This window comes from Mesoplodon densirostris, chromosome 6, assembly GCF_025265405.1.
Source record: "Mesoplodon densirostris isolate mMesDen1 chromosome 6, mMesDen1 primary haplotype, whole genome shotgun sequence".
Classification (NCBI taxonomy): Eukaryota; Metazoa; Chordata; class Mammalia; order Artiodactyla; family Ziphiidae; genus Mesoplodon; species Mesoplodon densirostris.
This window is the reverse complement of record NC_082666.1, coordinates 12776101-12799956: the sequence shown is the minus strand read 5'-3', so window position 1 is coordinate 12799956 and position 23856 is coordinate 12776101. Positions and strand designations below refer to the sequence as shown.

At 48.1% G+C, this 23856-nt stretch overlaps 1 protein-coding gene across 1 annotated transcript in view; it reads right to left on the bottom strand.

Moving 5' to 3' along the window:
* The window catches only part of LOC132491938 (tubulin polyglutamylase TTLL11-like), a 94275-nt gene extending 82723 nt beyond the window's left edge, over positions 1–11552 (bottom strand). The window contains 1 exon segment of the mRNA XM_060101008.1: positions 11059–11552. Within this exon segment, the coding sequence (XP_059956991.1) occupies positions 11059–11487 (429 nt within the window). The 5' untranslated portion in view covers positions 11488–11552.
* Between the last annotated feature and the right edge of the window lie 12304 nt (positions 11553–23856).

Below are 23856 nucleotides of genomic sequence, written 5' to 3'. Positions count from 1 at the left end.
TAATAGGTGTGTTTGTTTGTTTGTTTATTTATGGCTGCATTGGGTCTTTGTTGCTGCATGCGGGGTTTCTCTGGTTGTGGTGAACGGGGACTACTCTTCTATGTGGTGCGCTGGCTTCTCATTGTGGTGGCTTCTCTTGTTGTGGAGCACGGGCTCTAGGCACGCGGGCTCAGTAGTTGTGGCACGTGGGCTCAGCAGTTGTGGCACACGGGCTCAGTATTTGTGGCTCACGGGTTCTAGAGCGCTGGCTCAGTAGTTGTGGCGCACGGGCTCTAGGCACACAGGCTTCAGTAGTTGTGGCTCGCGGGCTCAGTAGTTGTGGCTCACGGGCTCTAGAGCACAGGCTCAGTAGTTGTGGCGCACGGAGTTAGTTGCTCCGCAGCATGTGGGATCTTCCCAGACCAGGGATCGAACCTGCGTCCCCTGCACTGGCAGGCGGATTCTTAACCACTGTGCCACTAGGGAAGTCCCCAAGGATTATTTACATAAGTGATAAATGTGGTTTTAAATAAAACTAACGGCCAGGCTCAAAGCCCAGTCCTGCACTGAATGCCTTCAGTAAACACTAATTTCCAGTGGTCTTATTTCTAAGGGCCAGGAAATCATACTCTACTTAGAGAAACAGTATGATCCACTGTAACAAGACACGGCCTGAGAGCCAGGACACTACCCTCAAGTTCTGAGCTGTGTGTCACTTAACACCCTTGAATGGTGGGAAAGGTGAAACAGACCACATACTTAGTGTATTCTGACTTTGGAATACAGGTTACATATGTTATTAAAATGGGACACCAAGCGTACAAAACAAGTATCACGATGCCCCGTGTGACAGAACAAATAGTGGTGGGGATTCATACCCAAATCTAATTCCACACCACACTGACATCTGTAAAACAGAAACAATAAGGTCTACCATGCTTACTGCACAACGTAAAAGTCAACTTAGATAAATATATGTGACAGTTCCACATAAAATATCTAGTTCCTGGAAATGTAAGACTCTAAGGCCCTCCACACTGCCCTTTAATTCTCTAGGAGTTTAATAGTACCTGAAGACAGAATTGCATGTTTCTTCTGCCTTCTTAAGCTAAGTCAATAATAAATAAAGACTGTTTTTAGTAAATAGCAAGAAAAAAATGTTTTAAATTATAATAATGTAGATCACGCAAGGCAAATGATTATTAGATGTTTAAATATCAACAGGGGGAAAAGATTTACAACACAAATGAAACAAAAAGTAACTACCCATAATATTTACAAACCAATAAGAAAAACATAAACATACAAAATGTAAACATAAACAACCCAAAAGATAAATGAACAAAAACACATTTAGGCATTTCACAGATGAAGCAGTACAAATGACTAAAAAACATATACAAAAAGCCAAACCCTGATGAGAATTACAAAAATGTATATTAAAAGCACATATTTTTACCTATCAGTTTGGCAAAGATTTAGAAGATTAACAGTACGCAGCACTGGAAAGGATATGCATGGACGAGCACTTTCAAACACTGCTGGTGGCAACTTGACAGTAACTATCAAAATACAAAGTACACGTATCCTTTGACCCAACAATGCCTAGGAATTTATCCTACAGAAGCATTTGTACACGGTGATGTTTACTGCACCATTCTTTGTAACAGCAAACAAAAAATATGGAAACACATCCATCAATACATTTTATGGTGGTACATCCATCGAATGGACTCTTTGGTTGTTATTAAAATGAAATGAATCTGTATGTACTAACAGAGAAAGATGTCCATGAGGTATTGCTAAAGAAAAACTTGCCAAATACCATATATATTGTACAATGTCAGCATTTAAAATAAAATGAAAATTGTTTTTATTTCTATTTATATACTATATATGTATCTCTTGTATGTGTACATATGATGTGTAGTTGGTGGTCATTAGCGGGATGTTCTGATTCTCCTCTTTACACTCTCATGGTAGGACTGCATGCCCCAGCCCCTCTGAAGTTCACCATGCTATGTATCTTGCTTCGACAAATGAAATGTGAGCAGAATCACCTCGGGGTAGAAGGCTTAAAAGCCAGTGCAGGGCTTCCCTGGTGGCGCAGTGGTTGGGAGTCCGCCTGCCGATGCAGGGGACACGGGTTCGTGCCCCGATCCCGGAAGATCCCATGTGCCGCGGAGCGGCTGGGCCCGCGAGCCATGGCCGCGGAGCCTGTGTGTCCGGAGCCTGTGCTCTGCAACGGGAGAGGCCACAGCAGTGAGAGGCCCGCGTACCGCAAAAAAAAAAAAAAAAAAAAAAAAAAAAAAAAAGCCAGTGCAGAATGTATCACGTTCCCTTCCTCTCGGTGACTCACTGAAGCAGGTGCTGAGCTGGAAGCCTGGGTCTCTGAATAACCAAGATGGCGGGAGCCCCTTCTCGCCCCACCTCCATCCCAAATCTCATCAACCCCCTAGGTGGGAGCAAGAAAGAAACTTTTGTTGTAGTAAGCCACTGATAGTTTGTGGTTGTTTGATACTCCAGCACAATTTAGTGGTCCTGATACATATAGGAATATGAAAAAAAAAATCTGGAAAGGTACATACCAAACTGTAATCTTGGGGTTACCCTAAGAGGAGAATGAGAATGGGAGAGGGGAAGGGCAGGGAATGGGGTCGGAGGGACTTTGGGGTTTTATTTTACATACTTGGGAATTGTATAAATTTTCATAAGCACATATTGTTTTTGGAATTTGAACAAAAGGTATTTGTAAATAATCTAAGATGTCCAGAAGTTTTTATATTGTTACTTTTTAAAATTCCAATAACCACAGTTCTGACACAAAGAGAAATAAAATCCCCCTGTGACCATAACGAACAAAATATGAAAACTGGCCTTTGTAAGAGTTCTAGGCAGAGAGATTGAAGGGCTTCTTTGAAAAGTAACACTATACTTAGGGATGACAGCACGCGAGACAAACCGCCCTATTCTTCCAGCTCCAATAAGGATGCTAAGGTTTTACTCAGATGACATAGAAGCAGATGGGGGAAGAGAAGGAGCTATCAGCAATGCCCGCCAGGACTTAGGGAGCATTTATAAAAATTACTAGATAACGGGGCTTCCCTGGTGGCGCAGTGGTTGAGAGTCCGCCTGCCGATGCAGGGGACACGGGTTCGTGCCCCAGTCCAGGAGGATCCCACATGCCGCTGAGCCTGCGCGTCCGGAGCCTATGCTTCGCAACGGGAGGGGCCACAGCAGTGAGAGGCCCGCGTACCGCAAAAAAAAAATTACTAGATAACGGTTCCAAAACACCCAGAGAAACAAACATGTACACAAATAGCGGCCGAGGCAGCTGTTAAGGCAGGGCCCGATTTGAGGTGATGCAGAAGGAGAGATGTTAGTCCACCTGGAAGAGAGAAACAAGACCATCGCTCTCTCTGACAAAACCACAGCCTTCGTGGAGGGAATCTCAGGGAGTGACTGGGCTGTGGAGGAGCAGCCACGTGGGAAGGAGGGGCTCCAAACTGATTAAAGCAACAGCAAGGTTATTTGCCTGTTCACACCAATCAATTTTCTATTATAAAATTGAATTAAGGTGTCATAGAAATTCACTGGAGGGAAAGCTAAACCAACAGGTATTCTTACTTTAAAGCACCGGGCACTTCAAAGATTTTCAGAATTAATCCTCACAAGCCTACCATGGTTTTATGCTCATTCTTATTAGAGATGAGGAACCTTTGGCTCAGAGAGGTAAAGGAACTTGTCCAGGGTCACAGAGCCAAGATTCAAACCCATACCTGGTATGGACCTTCCAGGGTCAGTGGAGAGGGCTGCTTAGGGATGAAAGTAAGGAGTCAGCCCAGGGGATCTGCTTCTCTTCTATACAGCTAACGGATACATTCACATCAACAACCTCCTTATTTGTTTTATGAACACAAAAGTTAAGTACTGATGTCACTTGAATAGCTAAAGTAAATTTCCCATGGTGACATATATAGTTAATATACGAGAGTATGATGAGACAGGCACCAGGTCCAGAATAGAGGCTTTAAAAAATTCAATTAAGGGGCTTCCCTGGTGGCGCAGTGGTTAAGAATCCGCCTGCCAATGCAGGGGACACAGGTTCAATCCCTGGTCCGGGAAGATCCCACATGCTACGGAGCAACTAAGCCCATGCGCCACAACTACTGAGCCTGCGCTCTACAGCCCGAGAGCCACAACTACTAAGCCCACATGCCACAACTACTGAAGCTCGCGTGCCTAGACCCCATGCTCCACAACAAGAGAAGCCACCGCAATGAGAAGCCCACGCACCACAACGAAGAGTAGCCCCCGCTGGCCGCAACTAGAGAAAGCTCGCGCACAGCAATGAAGACCCAATGCAGCCAAAAATCAATTTTAAAATAAAATAAATTAAAAAAAATTCAATTGAACTCGTGAAACCTTAAAAGTATAATTGATTTTTAAAAGAAAGGAACTTTAAATCAGTGTTATTTAAAAACTTTTAAACCTAAAATACATCACATTGACATTCATGCAAAAAATTTAACTCTCCCTTATCCTGCAGAGGTCTCTGGGTGGTTTTGTTATCTGCTGTATCCCAAGAACCCAAATATAGCCTGGCACAAAGTAGGCCTCAAAGTATTTGTTAAATGATTCAAATGAGCTGGTCGTGTCTATTTAACCAGTAACCTATATACGCAGATGAAATTCTATACTAGTTGTTTTCTAGTTTAAAAATATATATAGATCAAATAATCAATGTCTATAGTTACCCAATAGAAGGAAAAGTAACCTTAACTGAATACAGACAATGTGCCAAGCACTGGGTTAAGGCACTTTACATACATCCCCTCATTTAATCTCACAAGAATTCTGCAAGAGAGGCATCACTAACCCACCGATACAGATGAAGAATCAACGCTCAGAGTGGTTCTGTATGCAGTACCCAACTGGCTTGGTCACATAAGTAATTAGTGGCAAGCATTTTTAACTCATCTGTCTGAATTCAAAGTCCACACCAGCTCCGGAACACAATACTTGCACACTAGAGAAGCCACTTAAAAGAGTGGCCAATTACTTTCACAATATGTTCTTTTCAAGGAACAGATTTAAAAGAAAAAGAAAACATAGGATTGCATTTTTGCACTCAACTTCTGCTGATACAAAACCAGAACCCAGAATGCTAAGAAAATCGAGGCTATTTACAACAGAGGGCATGTTTATATAACACAGAAAACGGCTCACACAATTTTAACACCTGCTTAAAAACCAATATTTTTATTTGTAGTAGTTATAGAACTTGAATATGAGCTCCTGGAATTTACTATCTTTTAGAGGACTCTAAGGCCTTAGTGTGGATTCATGAATCTATTATATATATTGTATAAGAGTGGCAGGGAATTGTGATTTTTATGGTGTGACAAGCTTAACTTGCAAAGGAAAAATTCTAGTGGACTAGGCGTTAAAATAACGTGTCTACTGAAGGCAAACATCTGATGGAGTAGGTTATAAACTGTCCCTAAATGTAAGGCTGTTTTCAAAAAATGGAAAGCAAATCTCGCGATGACTATCATTAAAATGAGAAAGGGAGGAATGTTAAACTACACAGTTCTTCATTTTCTAATCTGCCTTCTTCCACAAAGAGTCTGAGACACAGCAGTTCATGCAGCAGGCTCACATCCTGCAGAGGAGCAAGGCCACTCGGCAAGTCAGATGCACCAGAATCTCTTCTCCCTCGTGGGCAGCAATGAGATAGGATTTGCAAGGTGCAGACACCAAATGCTCCCTCTGCCAGGCAGGATACATTTCAATGTGTTTTACGTGAAGTCCTGTTTGCAATATCACCCTCCTGGTTCTAAGTGATACCACTGCCATTTCAGAGTTATGAGTCAGATGAGGAATGGGAGGGCTAAGAAGTGGAGGATGATAAAACATACTGAAAAGTGGGCTTGGGAACAAGACAGACTGTTTGAACCCTGACCCTCCCACTTACTTGCTGTGCCCAATTCAGTTTCTTCAATGGTTATCTGGGAATAATGAAAATAGAGTAACTCCTTGCAGGGTGGATTTCAGCAAAGGATTAGCAAAGAAGACAGTATAGGATGGCATCCTGGCTACAAGCACAGGCCCTGGATGGCTCGGCCACTTGTTACCTGTGTGAACTTGGGCTCACCCCTGAACTAACCTCCTCTCAACCTCAGTTTCCTCATCTGTAAATTGGAAATGATAAGGGGATCCACTTCAGAGGGTTGCTGTGAGGATTAAATAATCCATAATAAACATTTTACACAAGTTTTAATGAGTATAAAGCACTTAGAACGATGCCTAGCACATAATATGATATTTCATAAACAGTAACTAACATAGTACAAGTTATAAATAGGATGATAGCATAAGTATATATATATGTTCTGAAGAAAGGCTGGATACATTTCAGAAAACAGCACTTGATTTGGACGCTCTCAAACAAAGAGTTCACACTGTAACAGATCTTGGGATGGGGCTTATGCCAACTATTATCAACAAAGGTCCCTCTGTCAAACCTCTCAGTGCCCTCATTCACGTTAGCTGGTGTCCATGGCACCACTGTGCACATATACACAACCGACATCTCCAAGGAGGGCAGCTCGCAACAACAGTGGCATCTATCCTCCATGGTGTCTTTTCCCTAAGGTTTTCTCTAATGAGGGTGTCAGAACTGCAAAAAGAATATACAGGAGAGGGGGAGAGAGGCTCACACGATTGGAAGAGGACCATACAATTCCGTAAATATTTATTGAACATCGACTATGAGCCGGACACCATCCCTCTCACGTTGCAACTTCACGCTGACTCTATAAACATGATTTTGCTCTTCTAGAATGAACTTTCGTCTTACCTACAAATTTACAGAGCTAACATTTGTGAACTGTCCTTTGATAAACAAATTTAGCACGGTGGGCCCATTGCATTAGACCTGACTGGAGTTACAACTGACAACTGAATCATTTCAGAGAGTTGGCGTGGGGCCCTTGAGACTGCAGAGTGGGCAAGGGAAGCTCGGTCTATATATGGCAAGAATCTGAGATTATGTTCAGCCAGAAGTGCAAGCCTCTCGGCATGGCCTTCGACGTCCTCCAACCTGCCTCCTTCTTCATCTCTCTCTGCTCTCCACACGCTCTCTAAGCCACCGTCACCCCATCCTGCATATAAAACCGGATCTCCCCGCCTTTGCTCCTATTCTGTATGGAATGCCATTTACCCACTCAACTCCCAGGCTGGACTGCAACTGTCTGTATGCACGTCTATCCCTGGAGGGCAAGGAGGGACTTGTCACGCCTATGCCACCCCAGACCCAGGGTCCGCCAGTATCAGCCAGCAGGGAGCAGTGGGAAGGGCACAGAATGGGAGGCTGGTTTCAAGTGGAAACCTGTTTCAAATGCTAGCCCTGCCCCTTACCAGCTGTCGGACCTTGAACACGTTAACTTCTGTGTACTTCGATTTCCTCCTGCGTAAAATGGAGACAAAAGGGCATTTATTTTATTGGTTGTTGGGAGAATCAACTCCTTGGCTACATGTAAAGCACTTAGAAGAGTGCCTGGCACGGGGGAAGGGCTGTGGAAGGCTTCATCATAGTTGCTGTTCATTATCACTGTTATCGTTATCGTCGTTAAGTGTGTGCAGAAAAGAGAAGAGTGGAGAAAGAAGGGAGATTGTGGCCTGTAGCTGAGCAAACGTCTGAACTCCCATGCTGGCTGAGCGCTGCCCTGCTGAATAGCCCGATGGTGGAGCCCCTCCCACTCACTCGCAAAAGGAGACACAGAGCTTTCACACTGGTTGGTGCTCATAACCTTATTTCTTGCCTGGGCTGCTGCCCAACTCGTGCCAAAGCCAGCCAGCTAGGGACTCCCAAATCCTGCAGTGACAGCACAGCATGACATACAAGGGACACTGCAGCTCAGTTCCTTGCAACCCAGCCCCCAGCAGACTTCCTGCTCCTAGAATACCAGTGCTGAGCGTTAGAGGTGACCTTTTCCAATAGCACCCCTGTAACAGATGGGGAAACTGAGGCCTGGGGAGGCTGTGTTTACATTTTGTTAGTACCCAGTTTACATATATGTTACTTGTCATGCAGCCAATTTTGTGGTAGGTACTAAGAATACCATGACCATTGTTTAAAGCTGGAAGGAACTTCAAAGTTTACCCAGTCTGGCACTTTTCAAACTCCACATTCTATGGTGTCAAGATGAGATGTGAGCTCTGTTGCAAGTCAGTCATTCATTCATTTATGGATCACCCGCCATCTGCTGGGCATCAGGGACAGAAGTCAGACACCACTCCTGTCCTCGGGACCTCACAGACGAATAGGGAAGCGTGACTACTTAAATAATCACACGTCTAATAGTAAAGTCTTGTTGTGAGTGAATTATGTTTTAAAATTACTAGAATGAGCATCTCCACTTACATGCCAACACGCTTTCTGAGCAGAACAGGCAGGACTGGGGCTGGAGGAGGCAGTTACAGGTAGCGCCCTGTAAACTGCTCACCCCACCGGGTTCACCTGTGCAAGGGCCACACACAGACTCACATTACCATTATGTGGCTACAGCAGTAAGGAGACTGGGAACCACTGACCCAACCCCATTTGACAGACAGGCAAACTGAGGCCTAAAGAATTTAACTCACTTGCCAAAGTAGCACAGCAGATAAACAGAAGACACTTAAGATTCTGTAGTGGCTCATGTAGGCTTCCAAAACAATCCACATTCCACAGTGTAGCACACGATCTGACCCCTGCTCACCCCTCCTGCCCCCTCTCTCACCATTCTGCCCCCGACTCTATGACTCAGCCCTACTGAACTACCTGCAAAGCCCCAAATGCACCTCTGCTTGGTCCATCCCACTCCCTCGGCCAGGGATCCAAAGCCGACGACCCCTACATAATGCCAACTCATTCTCAGCACTCAGAACTCAGCTCAGGGCTCTCTCCTCCAGCACCTGGCCCTGACATGGCCCCCCTCTATCTCCTATAGCATGTATGCCTTTACACAGAGAAACGCTCATCACATAAGGTGTTCATCCAGTCAACAAATATTTATTCAGCACCTCTATGTGCGAAGCACCTGAGGATACAGCAGTAGATACAGGCAGCCCCTGTCCTCATGGAGCTTACATTCTACTGAGGGAAACAGACAATAAACAATACAAAATATAATGTCACTAGAGTTCAGTGCTATGAAAAAAAAAATAAAGAAGAGTGGAGGGATCTTGGGGGAAGGCCTCTCCAAGGAGGTGGCATTTGATCAGAGATCTGAAGTAACAGAGTAAGCCATGCCAATAGCTGGGAAAAGAGCATTTCAAGAAGCAGTGGCAAAGGCCCTGTAACTACTGCAATGATTTCTTTACTTGTGTCTTACCTCCTACTGAACTTGGAGGTCCTTGAAGGCAAGGGTTACATCTTAAGCATCTTTGATTCGCAGGGCCCAACATCCATAGTGGACACTATGGACACTTACGGAATGAGTGAATGAAGTTGGCCCAGCATGTGTGATTGCTGATTTCTGAGTCCGTGTGGCTCCATCACTTGAGATCTGGCCAGTTTTGCGTCTCTCTCCTCCCCAGGGCTAAGCTAAGCACAGGCTTGGGCCAATCAGTCTTCCTTAATTCTGTGGCCTGGTCTCAGTTCCTGGGTCCTCCCTTCATTAGGACTATAGTACTGATAGGCTCTCCAAGTTTATCTTGCTCTGGTCCTCATATCTCTGGTCTGGACCTGGGACCCTGTCCCGAAACCCAGACACCTAGTACTGGGAGCCTCCCTCACTTTCTCCAGGTTTCATAGGCATCAAAGTCCTCCCCTGAACCCCAAGCCCCAAGGCTGGGGGACCCTGACCCCTGGAATCAGACTTCCCAATGGCTAACACCTCCCTACTTGGAAGTCTGCCCCGCCTGATTCGTGACTGCCCTCCAAACCACATGAGCCCTTCTGCTGGGATATCAGCCCTCTGACCTCATCAATCCTTTCTGTGGCCATCTCTCTGCATGTTCCAACTTCATTAAACCATTCCTGAACTTCTACCATAGCTAAGACCCAGGGCTAAGGGGCTGTGTCCTCGCGGTGCCTGCTACAGATCCTGTACCATCAGCAGACCATCTGGGTCCAAGCCTCCAGATGCGACTACCCCAAACCACAATCCTGACACTCCCCAAAGCACATTAAATAACGTTAGGTGCTGCAAATAAAGTCAGATGGCTTTATCCACTCCGCCAACTGCAACAGATATCTCTGGATGTCACTGGTGCTTCATCCCAACCCCCACCGGGTCTAAAATGGGTTCAGAGACAAATAACCCATTCCTTCATTCACCCTTTCACCCACCACTTCCTGACACCTGCTATAAGCCAAGCCTTGAGACATAAAACACAGTGCCTACACTGATGACAATGATGCTGATGGTGATGTGATGGTGACAGTGATGGTGGAAGAGAGGAGTAGGTGGTAAGATTAGTTACCATTTATTGCACACTTGGGCTACACTACAATACGCGGCGAGTCTTCTAATACTAAGAAAACTATGAGATAGGTTTTATTAGCCTCACTTTACAGAGAAGGAAATAGACTGAAGAGGTGAAGCAACTTGCTCAAGGTCACAGAGCTAAGTGGCAGGGTGCTGCGACTAGGGTCTGCCTGCCTCCGAAGTACAAACGGTTCAACCGCCCCAAGGGTCAACCAGTAAATGCTAAACAAATATAACTTAAGGAAGAAGTGAAAGACAGAGAGAGGATCCAGGCCTCCGGGGACTCAAAAACTGGTGGAGGGGGCAGACATATAAACAAATATCTACCATGTGGGAAGGCCAGCGCTGATGGCTGGAGACCATGGAGCTGGAGCGGAGCTGCAGGGGAGCTAGAGGAGGCAGTGGCTAACTTGACCTGGAGGGGTCTAGAGCCGTCTTGAGGAAGTGACTTGGGGGCTAGGCTGTGAAGGATGAGCAGTTTGCGGCTGACAAGCGTGGCGCACAACAGGAGCTCGGCCCTCAGACCTGGCCTGGGCCGTCCGTCTCCTCTGAGGTCGTCCGGTCCACCCCCCTGTGCCCACGCGGCCGGGCCGGGCCTCACCTCCTTCCACTTGAGCTGGCGAATGCTGATCTTCAGGGCGTCCAGGGAGGTCCTGGCCTTGGAGCTGTCCACGGTGACAGGCCGCGGAGAGCAGTACTCCTCGGACCGGTCCGAGCTCCGCTTGCAGCTACGGCTCTTGCTCCTGGACTTCCCGTGCGGGTAGAGGCCCTGCGCCGACACCGGCTTCGCCTGGTACATGGGCAGCGTGGGCGGAGGCGGCGGTGGGACGCGGGCGTCGCCCTCCTCGGCCGCGCGGGGCTGCGCCGGGGCCGGCTCCTGGGGCTGCTCCTCCGCCGCCTTGCGCTCCGGCTCCCCAGCAGCGCCCGGGTCCACGCGGACCTGCTCCTTCGCCTCATGCGCTTTGGCCGCGGCCACGGCCTCCGCCTCCCACCAGGCCTCCAGCTCCCTCTCGGGTCCGCCACGCAGCATGGTGCTCAGGGCCGGTGCCAGCGCCAGTGCTGCCGCCGCCGCCGCCGCCGCTCCGCCGGCCCGGCCCGCGACCAAACTGCCGCCGCTGCCGCAGCTGCCGCAGCCACGCTCTCCCCGCCCGAGCCCGTTGCCATGATCTCTCAGGCTCCGGTTGACAAGGGCAGTCGCCGACTCGGGACGGGGCCCGGGAAGGGACAATCGCCGACCCAGCCCCGGGGACCTCATAGGCGAGGGTCCTCACGTGACCGTTCCTGTCGCAGAGGAGGCGGCCATCTTGGAAGAGGGCGGAAGCGGCCTCTGCCCGCCCAGTTGGAGAACCCGCCGGCGTTCTGAGCCCGCGGAACTTGGAGGGGAGAGGCTGGAGTTGAGCTTGAGGGCAGAAAGCCGTTGGGCGCTTGCGGGGCTCCTGAGCCCAGGGGCTGGGCCGGAGAGACAACAATTTCAAACACGAAGCCCACTTTCCCCCACCCCGTACACACTCACTGGGATAACTCCCGGTCTGATGGAGGAGGCACAGCCTCACCCGTTCTAGGCAACTCCACCATCAAGAAGCACCTCAGTCTGATGATGGACATGACAAGTCCAAGCTCTCAAGGATTAGCTCCCCGTTTGAAGAAATCCCTTTCTGGTCCTGGGAGAGCCCCAGACTGAGAGGGGAGACACGTTTCCCTGTTCTCAGGGAGCTCCCAATGGCACAGGGAGGCCGTGGAGAAGCCTTCAGATTCGCGGTTGAGTTGAGGACATTAACCAACCCTTTTCATACTGTCATTTTAAAAATTATGGTAAGATACACATAACATAAAATGTATCATTTTAACCATTTTTAGGTATAGCCTTCAATGGCGTTAATACATTCGCATTCATCTCCTGAACTTTTTCATCTTCTCAAACTGAAACTCTGTACCCATTAAACTCTTAACTCCCGTCCGCCCTCCCCCAGATTGTGAACTACCCGTTCTCCTTTCTGTCTATATGAATTGGATTAATTACCTCATAAAAATGGAATCATACAATATTTGTCCCTTTGTGTCTAGCTTATTCACTCAGCCTAATACCTTCATGGTTCATCCATGTTGTAGCATTATCAGAATTTCATTCCTTTGTAGGGCAGAATAGTGTTCCATGGTGTGAATGGACCACATTGTATTTATCCGTTCATCTGACAATGGACATTTGGGTGGTTTCCACCTGTTGGCTATTGTGAATGATGCTGCTATGAACATGAGTACACAAATACTTATTTGAGTCCCTGCTCTCTATTCTTTTGGGTTGCCATATATTTTTAAAGCCAACCCAAGGAGAGGGCTTTCCCTTTTCACCTTAGGGAACCACATTTGTTCTTTCAGGGAATGGGGTTGGGAGGATAGAGCAGCACCCCACACTGAGGACAGTAGCTGTGACAGCCCACACTGGTGAACTTTGCCACACTCTGCAGATGAAATAATGATACAAGAGAGGAAAATGAGAGGAATCACAAGGCAGTATGCAGTTAAGTGTCAAATGAGGCAAAGAGTAAAAAGAAAAATTAGGAGTTCCACGAATGGAGGATTTACTGTAAATTATAAAGCTAGATAAAACTTCATATAAGAGATAGAATATAAACTGAGTCTTCAAGATGGAGTAAGAATCAGCTAGATAGAAAGTAGGTGGGGGAACTTCCCTGATGGTGCAGTGGTTAAGAATCTGCCTGCCAATGCAGGGGACATGGGTTTGAGCCCTGGTCCGGGAAGATCCCACATGCCGCGGAGCAACTAAGCCCGTGCGCCACAACTACTGAGCCTGCGCTCTAGAGCCCGCGAGCCGCAACTACTGAGCCCACATGCCACAACTACTGAAGCCCGTGCGCCTAGAGCCAGTGCTCTGCAACAAGAGAAGCCACCGCAATGAGAAGCCCGTGCACTGCAACGAAGAGTAGCCCCTACTCGCCACAACTAGAGAAAGCCCACGTGCAGCAACAAAGACCCGACGCAGCCAAAAATAAAATAAATAAATTTATTTTTAAAAAGAAAGAAAGAAAGTAGGTGGGGTGGTCATTCCAGAGGCTGTGGGCACGGCAGCGTGTACAGTCATGCAGTTGACCCATGGGGCCTGAAAGGGGCTGAAATCCAACTTGTACTCTGCCTGCCTAGCCTCACCCATTGAGACTTTGTCTACCAGAAAGGAGCACCTTTGCTGATTGGTTAAAAGGCTCCCAGGGCTGATGGAAGCCCTGTACTGAGAGGGAGGTGAGGAAAAGGTACAGTACAAGTAAATTTAAGAAGGGGATAAATTATGATGATCAGCTTGAAATGTATAGAAATGTCAAACCACTAAGTTGTGTACCAGGAACTAACATAGTGTTGTAATTCAATTATACTTCAAAAACAATCAAACAAATTCGTAGAAAAAGAGGACAGATTTGTGGTTACCAGAGGTGGGAGGGGGGGAGAGGTGAAGGGTTTGGTGGAGGGGAAATTGGATGAAGGCAGTCAAAAGATAACAAACTTCCAGTTATAAGATAAATAAGTACTACGGATGTAATGTTCAACGTGACAAATATAATTAACACCGCTGTATGTTATATATGAAAGTTGTTAAGAGGGTAAATCCTGAGTTCTCATCACAAGAGAAAATTTTTTTCTATTTCTTTAATTTTGTACCTATATAGGATGATGGATGTTCAGTAAACTTACTGTGATCATCTCTTTGTGATGTATGTAAATCAGATCATTATGTTGTACACACCTTAAACTTATACACTGCTTATGTAAATTATATCTCAGTAAAACTAGAAGACAAAAACAAAATTTATTAGTCCTGTAAAAAAGGGGGGATAATCATAAGCCTTTTCTAGCAAACTAGACTGGTGGAAACACAAGCCTTAGAGGAAGGGTGAACAGGAGGCAAGGCCCATTGGAGCTCCCTGTCAGGTCTTTGAATGCTGTGCTGACCTCTGACTTCTCAGGAAATTCTAAAATGTGCTGATGGAAAATCCAACCCTACATGGGACTCCTCACAGGGGAGCTTCAGTTACAGCTGTTGAGGAGCAAAGAGCAGGTGAGAATCAGGGACCAGGACCACCTCCCACAATACACAAATATATAAAGAAGTAGGTCTCTCCTTTTCCTTCACACACTCACCACAGCTTATAGTCAGAGCTTTACTTGTTTGTTTACTTATAACAGTCTGTCTCACCAGAGTCCAAGTGCCAAAAGTAAGGAGTGTCCTGTTCTAGTTGACCATATCCCAACACCCAGTCAGTGCCTGGTAGACAGTAGGCATTCAATAACCATTTCTTGAATGAATGAAAGAATGAATGTGCTAATGAATGAATAAATGAACAAACTATTGAATAAATGAGCAAGCAAATGAATGAATGAATGAATGAAAGAAAAATTTAACTCAGATATTCAATAATAAGAAAATACATATGCAAATTATAGCAAATGTCAATGACAGCTTTAGCCGCTTAGGATAAACAGTATCCTGGTGATGTAACATTAGCGAACTGGTGCAAGCATCGTAATCACAATGCTTAAAGACTGTTCTGCATAAACAGGACCTGGAAGAAGATAGAGACCAATGAGAACAGCCGTGATGCTGGAGACATGCCATCTTGGTTGAAATTTTCCCTCTTGGTTTTGGCAAACTGTATCGACCTGGAGGCTCTTCCTACCTTTGGACCCAGAAATTCTTCCCATTTCTAGAGGTTTCTGCTACGAATCAGAAAGGCAGACTAAGCTTTCCGTGGTAACCTAATATCAGTGAGAAACCTCTCTGTCCCAGGCACTGTACTAAGCATTTTGCATACGTTGTGTCATTTAAGCTTCTCAGCGGCCCTGGGATAAACCCCGTTATTCGCCACATTTTACAGATGGTGAAGGAAATCGCTGCTCAGAGAAGAGAAGTCACTTGCTGGAGTCACACAGCTTGTAAAGGCAAAGACAGGATTCAGACTCAGGGTGATCTGACACTAGCACCCAGCTCCCAGCACCCACACTACCCCTCACACCAAGCCCTTTGTTCACAAAAATAAGCCACGTATGTTTAAACATAACTGAGTCCATATATATGTATATGTATTTATACCTAAATATATGTACACACTAATTCTCAGCATGTGTGGATTACATGAAAATCACATGCAGAGAAAATCTCTGGGTTCAAATATGCCAGTATATTAATAGTGGTTACTCTGGGTGATGGAATTGAGGGAGACTATTTTCCTTTAAACTTTTCTGTATTTTCCCAATTTTCTACAATGACCATGCATTGTTTTGATAACTGGAAAAATGTAATTTTTAAATAAAAAATGTTTCTTGATTGTTGTTCTGTCACTATTATAGCAAGTCCATTTCCGGGGAAAGGGACAGGAAGGGACAGGGGACGGGTGTGGGCAGCTTTTACTCCCGTTGGTAGTTTCTGCCCTGTTAGCAACAGAAGACGCCACCAGGTGGCGCGTGAGGTCCGGTTTTTGAAGAGGCTGACGGAGGATGAGGGGCAGGGGAGGTCCCTTGGCAACAAGCATCTGAATGAAACCCAGCAGCTCCCACCCGGCTCTACTTGCAACCACACACACTTTTGCACCTCGTAGGCTTTTGCCAGTGTTGCTCGCTCAGCCTGGTGCACCCTCCCACTGGCCCCGTCTGCTAAGTGAGCTGTTTATTCTTAAGGCTCAGATCTAAACTCTCCTCTTCTTAGACAAGGTGTGATAAGGGCACCTGGGAGCACTGGAGTCCCTGGGGTGATCATTTTTAATGAGTGAGCAAAAGGCTTCATGTGCAGTTCTGGGTCAACTGTTTCTCAAACAGGTGGTATCTTTTTGAATGAAAATAATAGTCATTCTTCACTGAGCACACCTGTATGTCAAGCCCTGTTGCGTATTCTAGCATTTTAATTCTCCCAAGCAACTGTCCAGGGAGAAAAGTACAATCTTCCCCACATGGCTGGCTTGGAGTTTGTGTTCTTCTTTGTGACCTCAGGCAAGTCTTTTTTTTTTTTTTTTTTAATTTGACCATGTTACCTTTGTTTGTTTGTTTGTTTGTTTTAAGAGTATCTGACCGTTGAAATGGGAACTCTTTTTTTTTTTTTTTTTTTTTATTTATTTATGGCTGTGTTGGGTCTTCGTTTCTGTGCAAGGGCTTTCTCTAGTTGTGGCAAGCGGGGGCCACTCTTCATCGCGGTGCGTGGGCCTCTCACTATCGCAGCCTCTCTTGTTGCGGTGCACAGGCTCCAAATGCGCAGGCTCAGTAATTGGGGCTCACGGGCCTAGTTGCTCCGTGGCATGTGGGATCTTCCCAGACCAGGGCTCGAACCCGTGTCCCCTGCACCAGCAGGAAGACTCTCAACCACTGCGCCACCAGGGAAGCCCTCAGGCAAGTCTTATAACTCCTCTGGCCTCTAGTTTCCTCATCTGAAAAGTGGGGTGAAAATAGGAGCTTCCCTGGTGGCGCAGTGGTTGAGAGTCTGCCTGCCGATGCAGGGGACAAGGGTTCGTGCCCTGGTCTGGGAAGATCCCACATGCTGCGGAGTGGCTGGGCCCGTGAGCCATGGCTGCTGAGCCTGCGCGTCCGGAGCCTGTGCTCCGCAACGGGAGAGGCCACAGCGGTGAGAGGCCCGCGTACCGCAAAAAAAAAAAAAAAAAAAAAAAGTGGGGTGAAAATAGAACCTATCTCAGAGTGCAGTTGTAAAAAATGAGTTGAAATAGAGTTCCTGCACGTAGTGGTCTAGGAGTGTTGATGATCATTATGGTTCCCATTTTAGAGGTGAGGGAACTGAAGCTGAGACAAGAGTCACATAGTGAGTAAGTGACAGAGCTGCAGTCCAAAGTTCATCGCATCCAGCGCTAAGCCCGAGTTCTCTGCATTCCACCATTCTATTATGCTGTCACCTCCTGGTAGGTCCTAACCCACTGAGAGGCCCTGGTCTGGCCTTGTGCCCTCTGGGCTTCTATTTGCCCCATGCCAAGTGAGGAGGTTGATCAGGATGCTCATAAAAAGTATGACATTTTAATAAATTAGTGAAGAAGATGGTGTGGAAATGCTGAGTCTTGGGGTCCCGGCTCCATGCACCATGCATCTGTGCCATCAGCGTGAAACCTAGAGAATGGACTTCCTGCTTCCCTTGCTGGACTCTCATGCCAGCCCCCTGGAGAAGAGGAGATTCTATCTGCAGGTAATAGAATAACGGCCGGGTTTGTGAAGCTCTAAGCTGGAAATTACATAACTGACAACATGATGCCATCTTGCATTCTTCAAGTGCTCGGTGCAGGCAGAAAATAAACACCACATTTGAAATTACTTTTCCTTAAAGGTCAAGAGAAATTGAAAACCATTGCACTCTTCTAACAACAGGTTTCTCTTTTGGAGAGCTGTCGGGGTTTTAAAATATTTTATAAAGCAATCATTTGTATGCAATCAAGATGCCTCACCCCGGTTAGGAAGTGGGGCCTGTTGAAGTGTGTCAGTGGAGTTCTACTAGGAAAAAAAAAAAGCACTACCAAGAATTCCATCTTAACCCAACTTTGGAAAGCAATGTTTTAAAAAAGATGAAAGAAAAGAAAGAAAGTAAATAAGAAAGAATGGAGGGAGGGAGGGAGGGAGGGAAGAAGGAAGGAGGGAGGGAGGGAGGAAGGAGAAAAATAAATCCCTGATGTTCCCAAGTGGCCTAATGTGAGAAGAAATCCTTCTCCTGGTTGGTTTAGGGGTGAATTAAGGGAGGGGATTTCCTTCTGTTTTTGGAGCCTGGCTCCTCCATTTCCCCCACCCCTCCATAACCAATTAACCACCAAGACCCATGTTGACTTCCATGGAATTTATCAAATGGATGTTGAAAGAGCTCGAAAAATGTTTTGCCATTTTCCAAAAAGGCTGGTTATGAGGGCTAGACAAGTGATTGCAGCAGGCCTGTGGTCTCTTGTGTTGAACCTGAGTGTAGGTATCAGTCAGCATAGGCTATGTTATGCTGCAGTAACAAACATTCCCCAAATCTCAGTGACTTAACAGAAAAGTCTATTTCTCACTCACCACATATCCAGGGCAGGGGATCTGGACATAGTAGTCACTCAAGGTCATAGTCTAACAGAAGCTCCATTTAACCATGTGCTTCTATGACCACCATGGGTGGGAAGAAGGGGACATGGTGACTTACACACTGGCTTTTAAAGCTTCACTTGAAAGTGATGCATGACAGTTCTGCTCGTACACATTGACCAGAGTAAGCATAACATCAGAGTCAGAGAAGACAGGCGGCCCTCCTATGTGATAAGGGAGGACAGCTGGAAATGTTTATTGAACTGTCTCATGACAACCACCTCAGATAGGGACCAGGGTGATGAGCCCCAGGTCCCAGAACCACACTTTAAAGGACAGTGTGGTAGCTCAGTGGCCTCCAGGGGCTTCAGGGTGAGGGCAGATAAAGTGCCCAAGTACATGCTAGGCACTCAATAAATAAAGAATAACCTGATGCCAAAAGGATGGATGATGATGGAAGAATAAACATGGGACGCTGGAAGGGATCTTAAATGTCATTTAGCCTAAGTCCCTGAATCAGAAATGGGGAAAGAGAAAGTGAAATGAGGAGGGGGCAGATGGGGAGTCGGGGAGCAGGGGGAAGATTCTTCTCACCTGCCCTCTCCAAGCAGCAAAGCCCTCCATTGAGGGGAACCCCCTTCTGTTCTCCATCCTGGTAGTAAACAAAGAGTATCATTCCATTTTCTACTGGCTTTAGCGACAGGTGTCCCATGGGAGGGGGCTGTTCTCAAAGACCCAGGCTCCCAGGGGTAAGGTGGATGCTCCACACAGAGGTTGGGGCTGGGTGTCTCCCTGACGGCCTCACCTGCAGACCAAGCCTAGGTGAATGGGACAGGCCCCAACTCTGGCCAAGCCTTAGATTCAAAGCAAGAGGATCAGAAGCCACTTCAAACTGTCTTCGACTAACTCAGCTTGCCTTGAACTGACAGGTAGAGAGCGTTCTCAGTTGTACTTAGGGCCATTTCTACAAAAGGAAGCATGACCGTGGTGGACAGTTACATGGATGACCCTAATGAAGCAGCCCAAGTAATGGACATATGACCTGCTCTGGCCAATGAAATGTTAGAAAGGGTGATGTGACCCCTAAGAGGGTCTTACACACTAGGACTGGTCACCCTGGAATGGTCCCCGATGGAAGCCAGTGCCATGCTGGCAAGATGCCCTGTAGAGTGATTAGAGGCCACATGGAGAGACCGCCAAGGATGAGAAGCCCCAGTGCCAGCTGAGCTTCCAGCTGAATGCAGCCACTGAGTGACCTCAGCTACACTGCACGGGGCAGAAGAACTTCTTTGCAGAGTCCGGTCAACCCTCAGACCAGGAAAAACAATAAATTGCCATTATTTTAAGCAACTTTGCTTTAGGGTCATTTATCATGTATCAGCGAATAGCTGGAAGAGTGACCTTCTCATGGTCAAGGTCAATGTACAGAATGCCTGCTCAGGTACCTGGACTTGGCTGCCTTTGTGCCTCAGGTTTAACTGACACTGAGAAACTTCCTTCACTCCTTCCTTCCACACACAGATGAATAAAACAAGGTCCTGGGGATGCAGCCTGTGCATTTAGGGGCCAGGCGCATCCATACATGACAGCAGAGTTTGAAGTGCTGTACAAGGGAGGCATGCAAGGTGGTCAAGTTGAGCCTTTTCGCCAGGATGAACTTTATTTATTTTATTTATTTATTTTTTAAACATTTTTATTGTAGTATAATTGCTTTACAATGGTGTGTTAATTTCTGCTTTATAACAAAGTGAATCAGTTATACATATACATGTATCCCCATATCTCTTCCCTCTTGTGTCTCCCTCCCTCCCACCCTTCTAGCTGGTCACAAAACACCGAGCTGATCTCCCTGTGCTATGCGACTGCTTCCCACTAGCTATCTATTTTACATTTGGTAGTGTATATATGTCCATACATACACTACCACTCTCTCACTTTGTCCCAGCTTACCTGTCCCCTTCCCTGTGTCCTCAAGTCCATTCTCTAGTAGGTCTGCGTCTTTATTCCCATCTTGCCCCTAGGTTCTTCATGACCGTTTTTTTTTTTTTTATTCCATATATATGTGTTAGTATACGGTATTTGTTTTTCTCTTTCTGACTTACTTCACTCTGTATGACAGCCTCTAGGTCCATCCACCTCACTACAAATAACTCAATTTCGTTTCCTTTTATGGCTGAGTAATATTCCATTGTGTATATGTGCCACATCTTCTTTATCCATTCGTCTGTCGATGGGCACTTAGGTTGCTTCCATGTCCTGGCTATTGTAAATAGAGCTGCAGTGAACATTGTGGTATATGACTCTTTGTGAATTATGGTTTTCTCAGGGTATGTGCCCAGTAGTGGGATTGCTGGGTCCGGCTTCTGAAGCAGGTAGTTCACCAGGCAGATAGGGTGGAGTCTGGGATGACTTCCGGCCACAGGGCTCGGCATGTGCAAAGATAAAAGCATGGAACAGCCTGGCGCTGTCGGCTGCCTACGCACACCATGTGATGGCTGGAACATCTCCATATACAACACAGTGTGGGGAGAGGAGGCTGGGGAGGTGGACGTGGCCAGCTGCTCAGGGTCTTGTGAGCCAGGAGGCGGGAATGAACACCATCCTGCACTCAGTGGTGGGTGGAGGACACTGAGGGTTTGGAACCAGAGCAGGATATGGGGTTGGGCTGACGTGGCCCACATGTCACTTTGGCTGCTGAGTGGAGAATGGATTCGAGCGAGAGAGTCTGCGGGCAGCAGGCAAGGCCCCAACCTGTTTGTTCATTCATTCAGGAAATTTTCACTGAACACCTACTACATGCCAGGCACTGTTCCGAGTGCTGGCATAGTTTGGAACCGTGGGGACAGAGAGAAGGGGGCGGACCTAGAGGTGTCTGTAAGGAAACCGGGGAGGCAAGTGAGAAAGCAAATTGGGGTGATTCCCAGGCTGTCCCCAGGCTGCCCGACTCAGGGATGGAGGTGTCATTCACTAAAATGGATTAGAAACAGAATCGGGCTTGGGGGATGACAGTGAGTCAGTTTGGGACAGGTTAAGTCTGGATCGTCAAGAGGGCCAGCCGAGAAGTCTCCCAGACTAAATGTCCACTTATGTCACGACAACGTTAGGTCTGCACGTCGGGGTTGCCAAGTATTGTCCCTGCCTTCAACTTTTCCTGGTCTGTGTTTCTTCCCCCAGTGGAGCCCTTTGATGGTGGGTGTGAGAGAGGGGACCCCAGGGACCGCGGGGGTGTGCGCTGGTGGGCTGGGAAAGCCCGTGGGAGACGACAGGTTGGGAGGAGAGGGGAAAGCAGGTGTGGCCGAGGAGTCTGGAGGAGGTGGGGGGACTTCAACACTGGCTGCCGACCTCCAAAGGGACGCCGAGGGGCAGGGGGACAGACGCATCTCCTAGCCTCAGTTTTCTGCCTGCAAAATGGGACTGAGAAAATTGTTGAGGATTAAACCAGATAATCCAGGTAGCATTCTTACCAAGAGGCCAGGCCCAAGATAACCACTCACTGAGTGAGTAACCTATGTGCTTTTACTCACTTTTATTAGCTTGTGAGACCCCAGAAGCAGAGTTAAGGCCCAAGAATAGAGACTTGCCGGAGCCCTATTCAGCTCCAGGCCAGGGAGAATCTGAAAGAGCCGGGAGGGAGGGGAGAAGGGGCCAGGGTTGGGGGAAGGCTGAGGGCAGAGGGGAGAAGCCCCTCCCCACCGACTCCTACAGACAGGGGCGACCTGGGGCGCCTCCCAGTCAGCTCTGCACGACCCGCCCCAGTCTTGATGTCCACGGACACGGCGCGCTGTGCCCCCCAAGCACCGCCCCATGCAGCCCCCTGTGCCTGGCAAGCCTTCTCTCTTCCTCCTGTTGGGGGGGGGGGTTGGCTCGGGAGGGGCAGAGGGGAGAGGGGCTTGGCTGGGGGCTCGGACAAATCCTCTCGCCCACACTGGCCCCCAGAGGTCACAGTTCAGGTCTCATGGGATGCCTCCAGCAGTGTCTGCCTGTGGGAATCCCATCAGTCCTTCAAGGCTGAGCTTCAAGTCTGCCACCTCCAGAAAGCCCACCCTGCCTGCACATCCTCTTCTCTGTCTGCATCCACTAAGTCAGAAGGGTGCACCCTCATCTCCTCTTCTGCCCTGATCTCAGCCTTATTCCTGGCGGGGCAGTCTCCCCTGGAGAGGCCGTGAGCTCCTGAGAGCAGACCCGTGTCTGAGTCACAACAACAGGTGACGTTTTTGAGCACCTCCCACATGCCAGGTGCTGCGCGAACTACGTGACTTGCTCTACATCACTGAATCTTCCCTCGAGCCCTGGGAGGTGGGCGCTGAGACCATCCCCGTTTTGCCAATAGGAAAGCTCAGCTACTTACTTGACAAGTGTCTCAGAGCCAGTCATGGGAGCAGCTGGGACCTCTGTGCAGGCCTGTGTGACACCGCAGCGGGGACCTTACCCACCTCACCCTCCAAAACTAAGGAGTGGGCAGGGCCGGGCCAGCCCCTAGTGCCCTCTCCCTGCAGCCTGCTCTGCCGACACCAGTTCTGCCCCACCTGCTACCCCGGGCTTCAGGCTCATGTTCAGAAGGACCCTGGCCAGCGCTACCCCTCCCTCCCAAGATCAGGGTGTGAACTGGGCTTCCTCTGAGCTGAGGCCCTCGATGGCCGGGTCTGGGGGTCTCATCCAGGACACATCAGACCTGGACGGTGGTGGCCTCGGTGGCTGGCAAGGCTGCACCCCAGCCCACATCCATGCCCAGCTGCCCCTGCCCTGGGGCTGCCGCCTGCTTCCAGTCCTCAAGTGGCTTCTGAGCAAGGACTGTGCTTTGAGGACCCCGAGCTCACGTGGCCACCCCCACGTCCACAGGAGCACCTTAGGGTGGCCCTGCGCCCTGGGCCATCTGGCCCCACGCCCCGCCTCGTTGTCCTCACTCTGCTCCAGCTCCCTGTTAGGCCGCAGCCCCTCCCACGTGCCGGGCTCTTTCTCTCACCTCAAGGCCATGACACCTAGTTTCCTCCTCAGGCCAAATCCACTCGTTCTCCAGGCCTCTTCACAGAAGCCCCTTCCTTGGGGCACACCAGAGTGGTTCCCACCCTGGCCCTCTCGCCCTAGTCACACTTGATGTTGCATTTTTTTTCCTCCCCCTTTTTTAAACTTACGCATTTTATTTATTTATATTTGGCTGCACCGGGTCTCCGCCGCTGCGCGCGGGGGTCGCTCTTCGCTGTGGTGCGCAGGCCTCTCACCGCCGTGGCCTCTCCTGTCGCGGAGCGTGGGCTCTAGGCGCACAGGCCCCAGCAGTCGCGGCGCGCGGGCTCAGCAGCTGCGGCTCGCGGGCTCTAGAGTGCAGGCTTAGTAGCCGTGGCGCACGGGCCCAGCCGCTCAG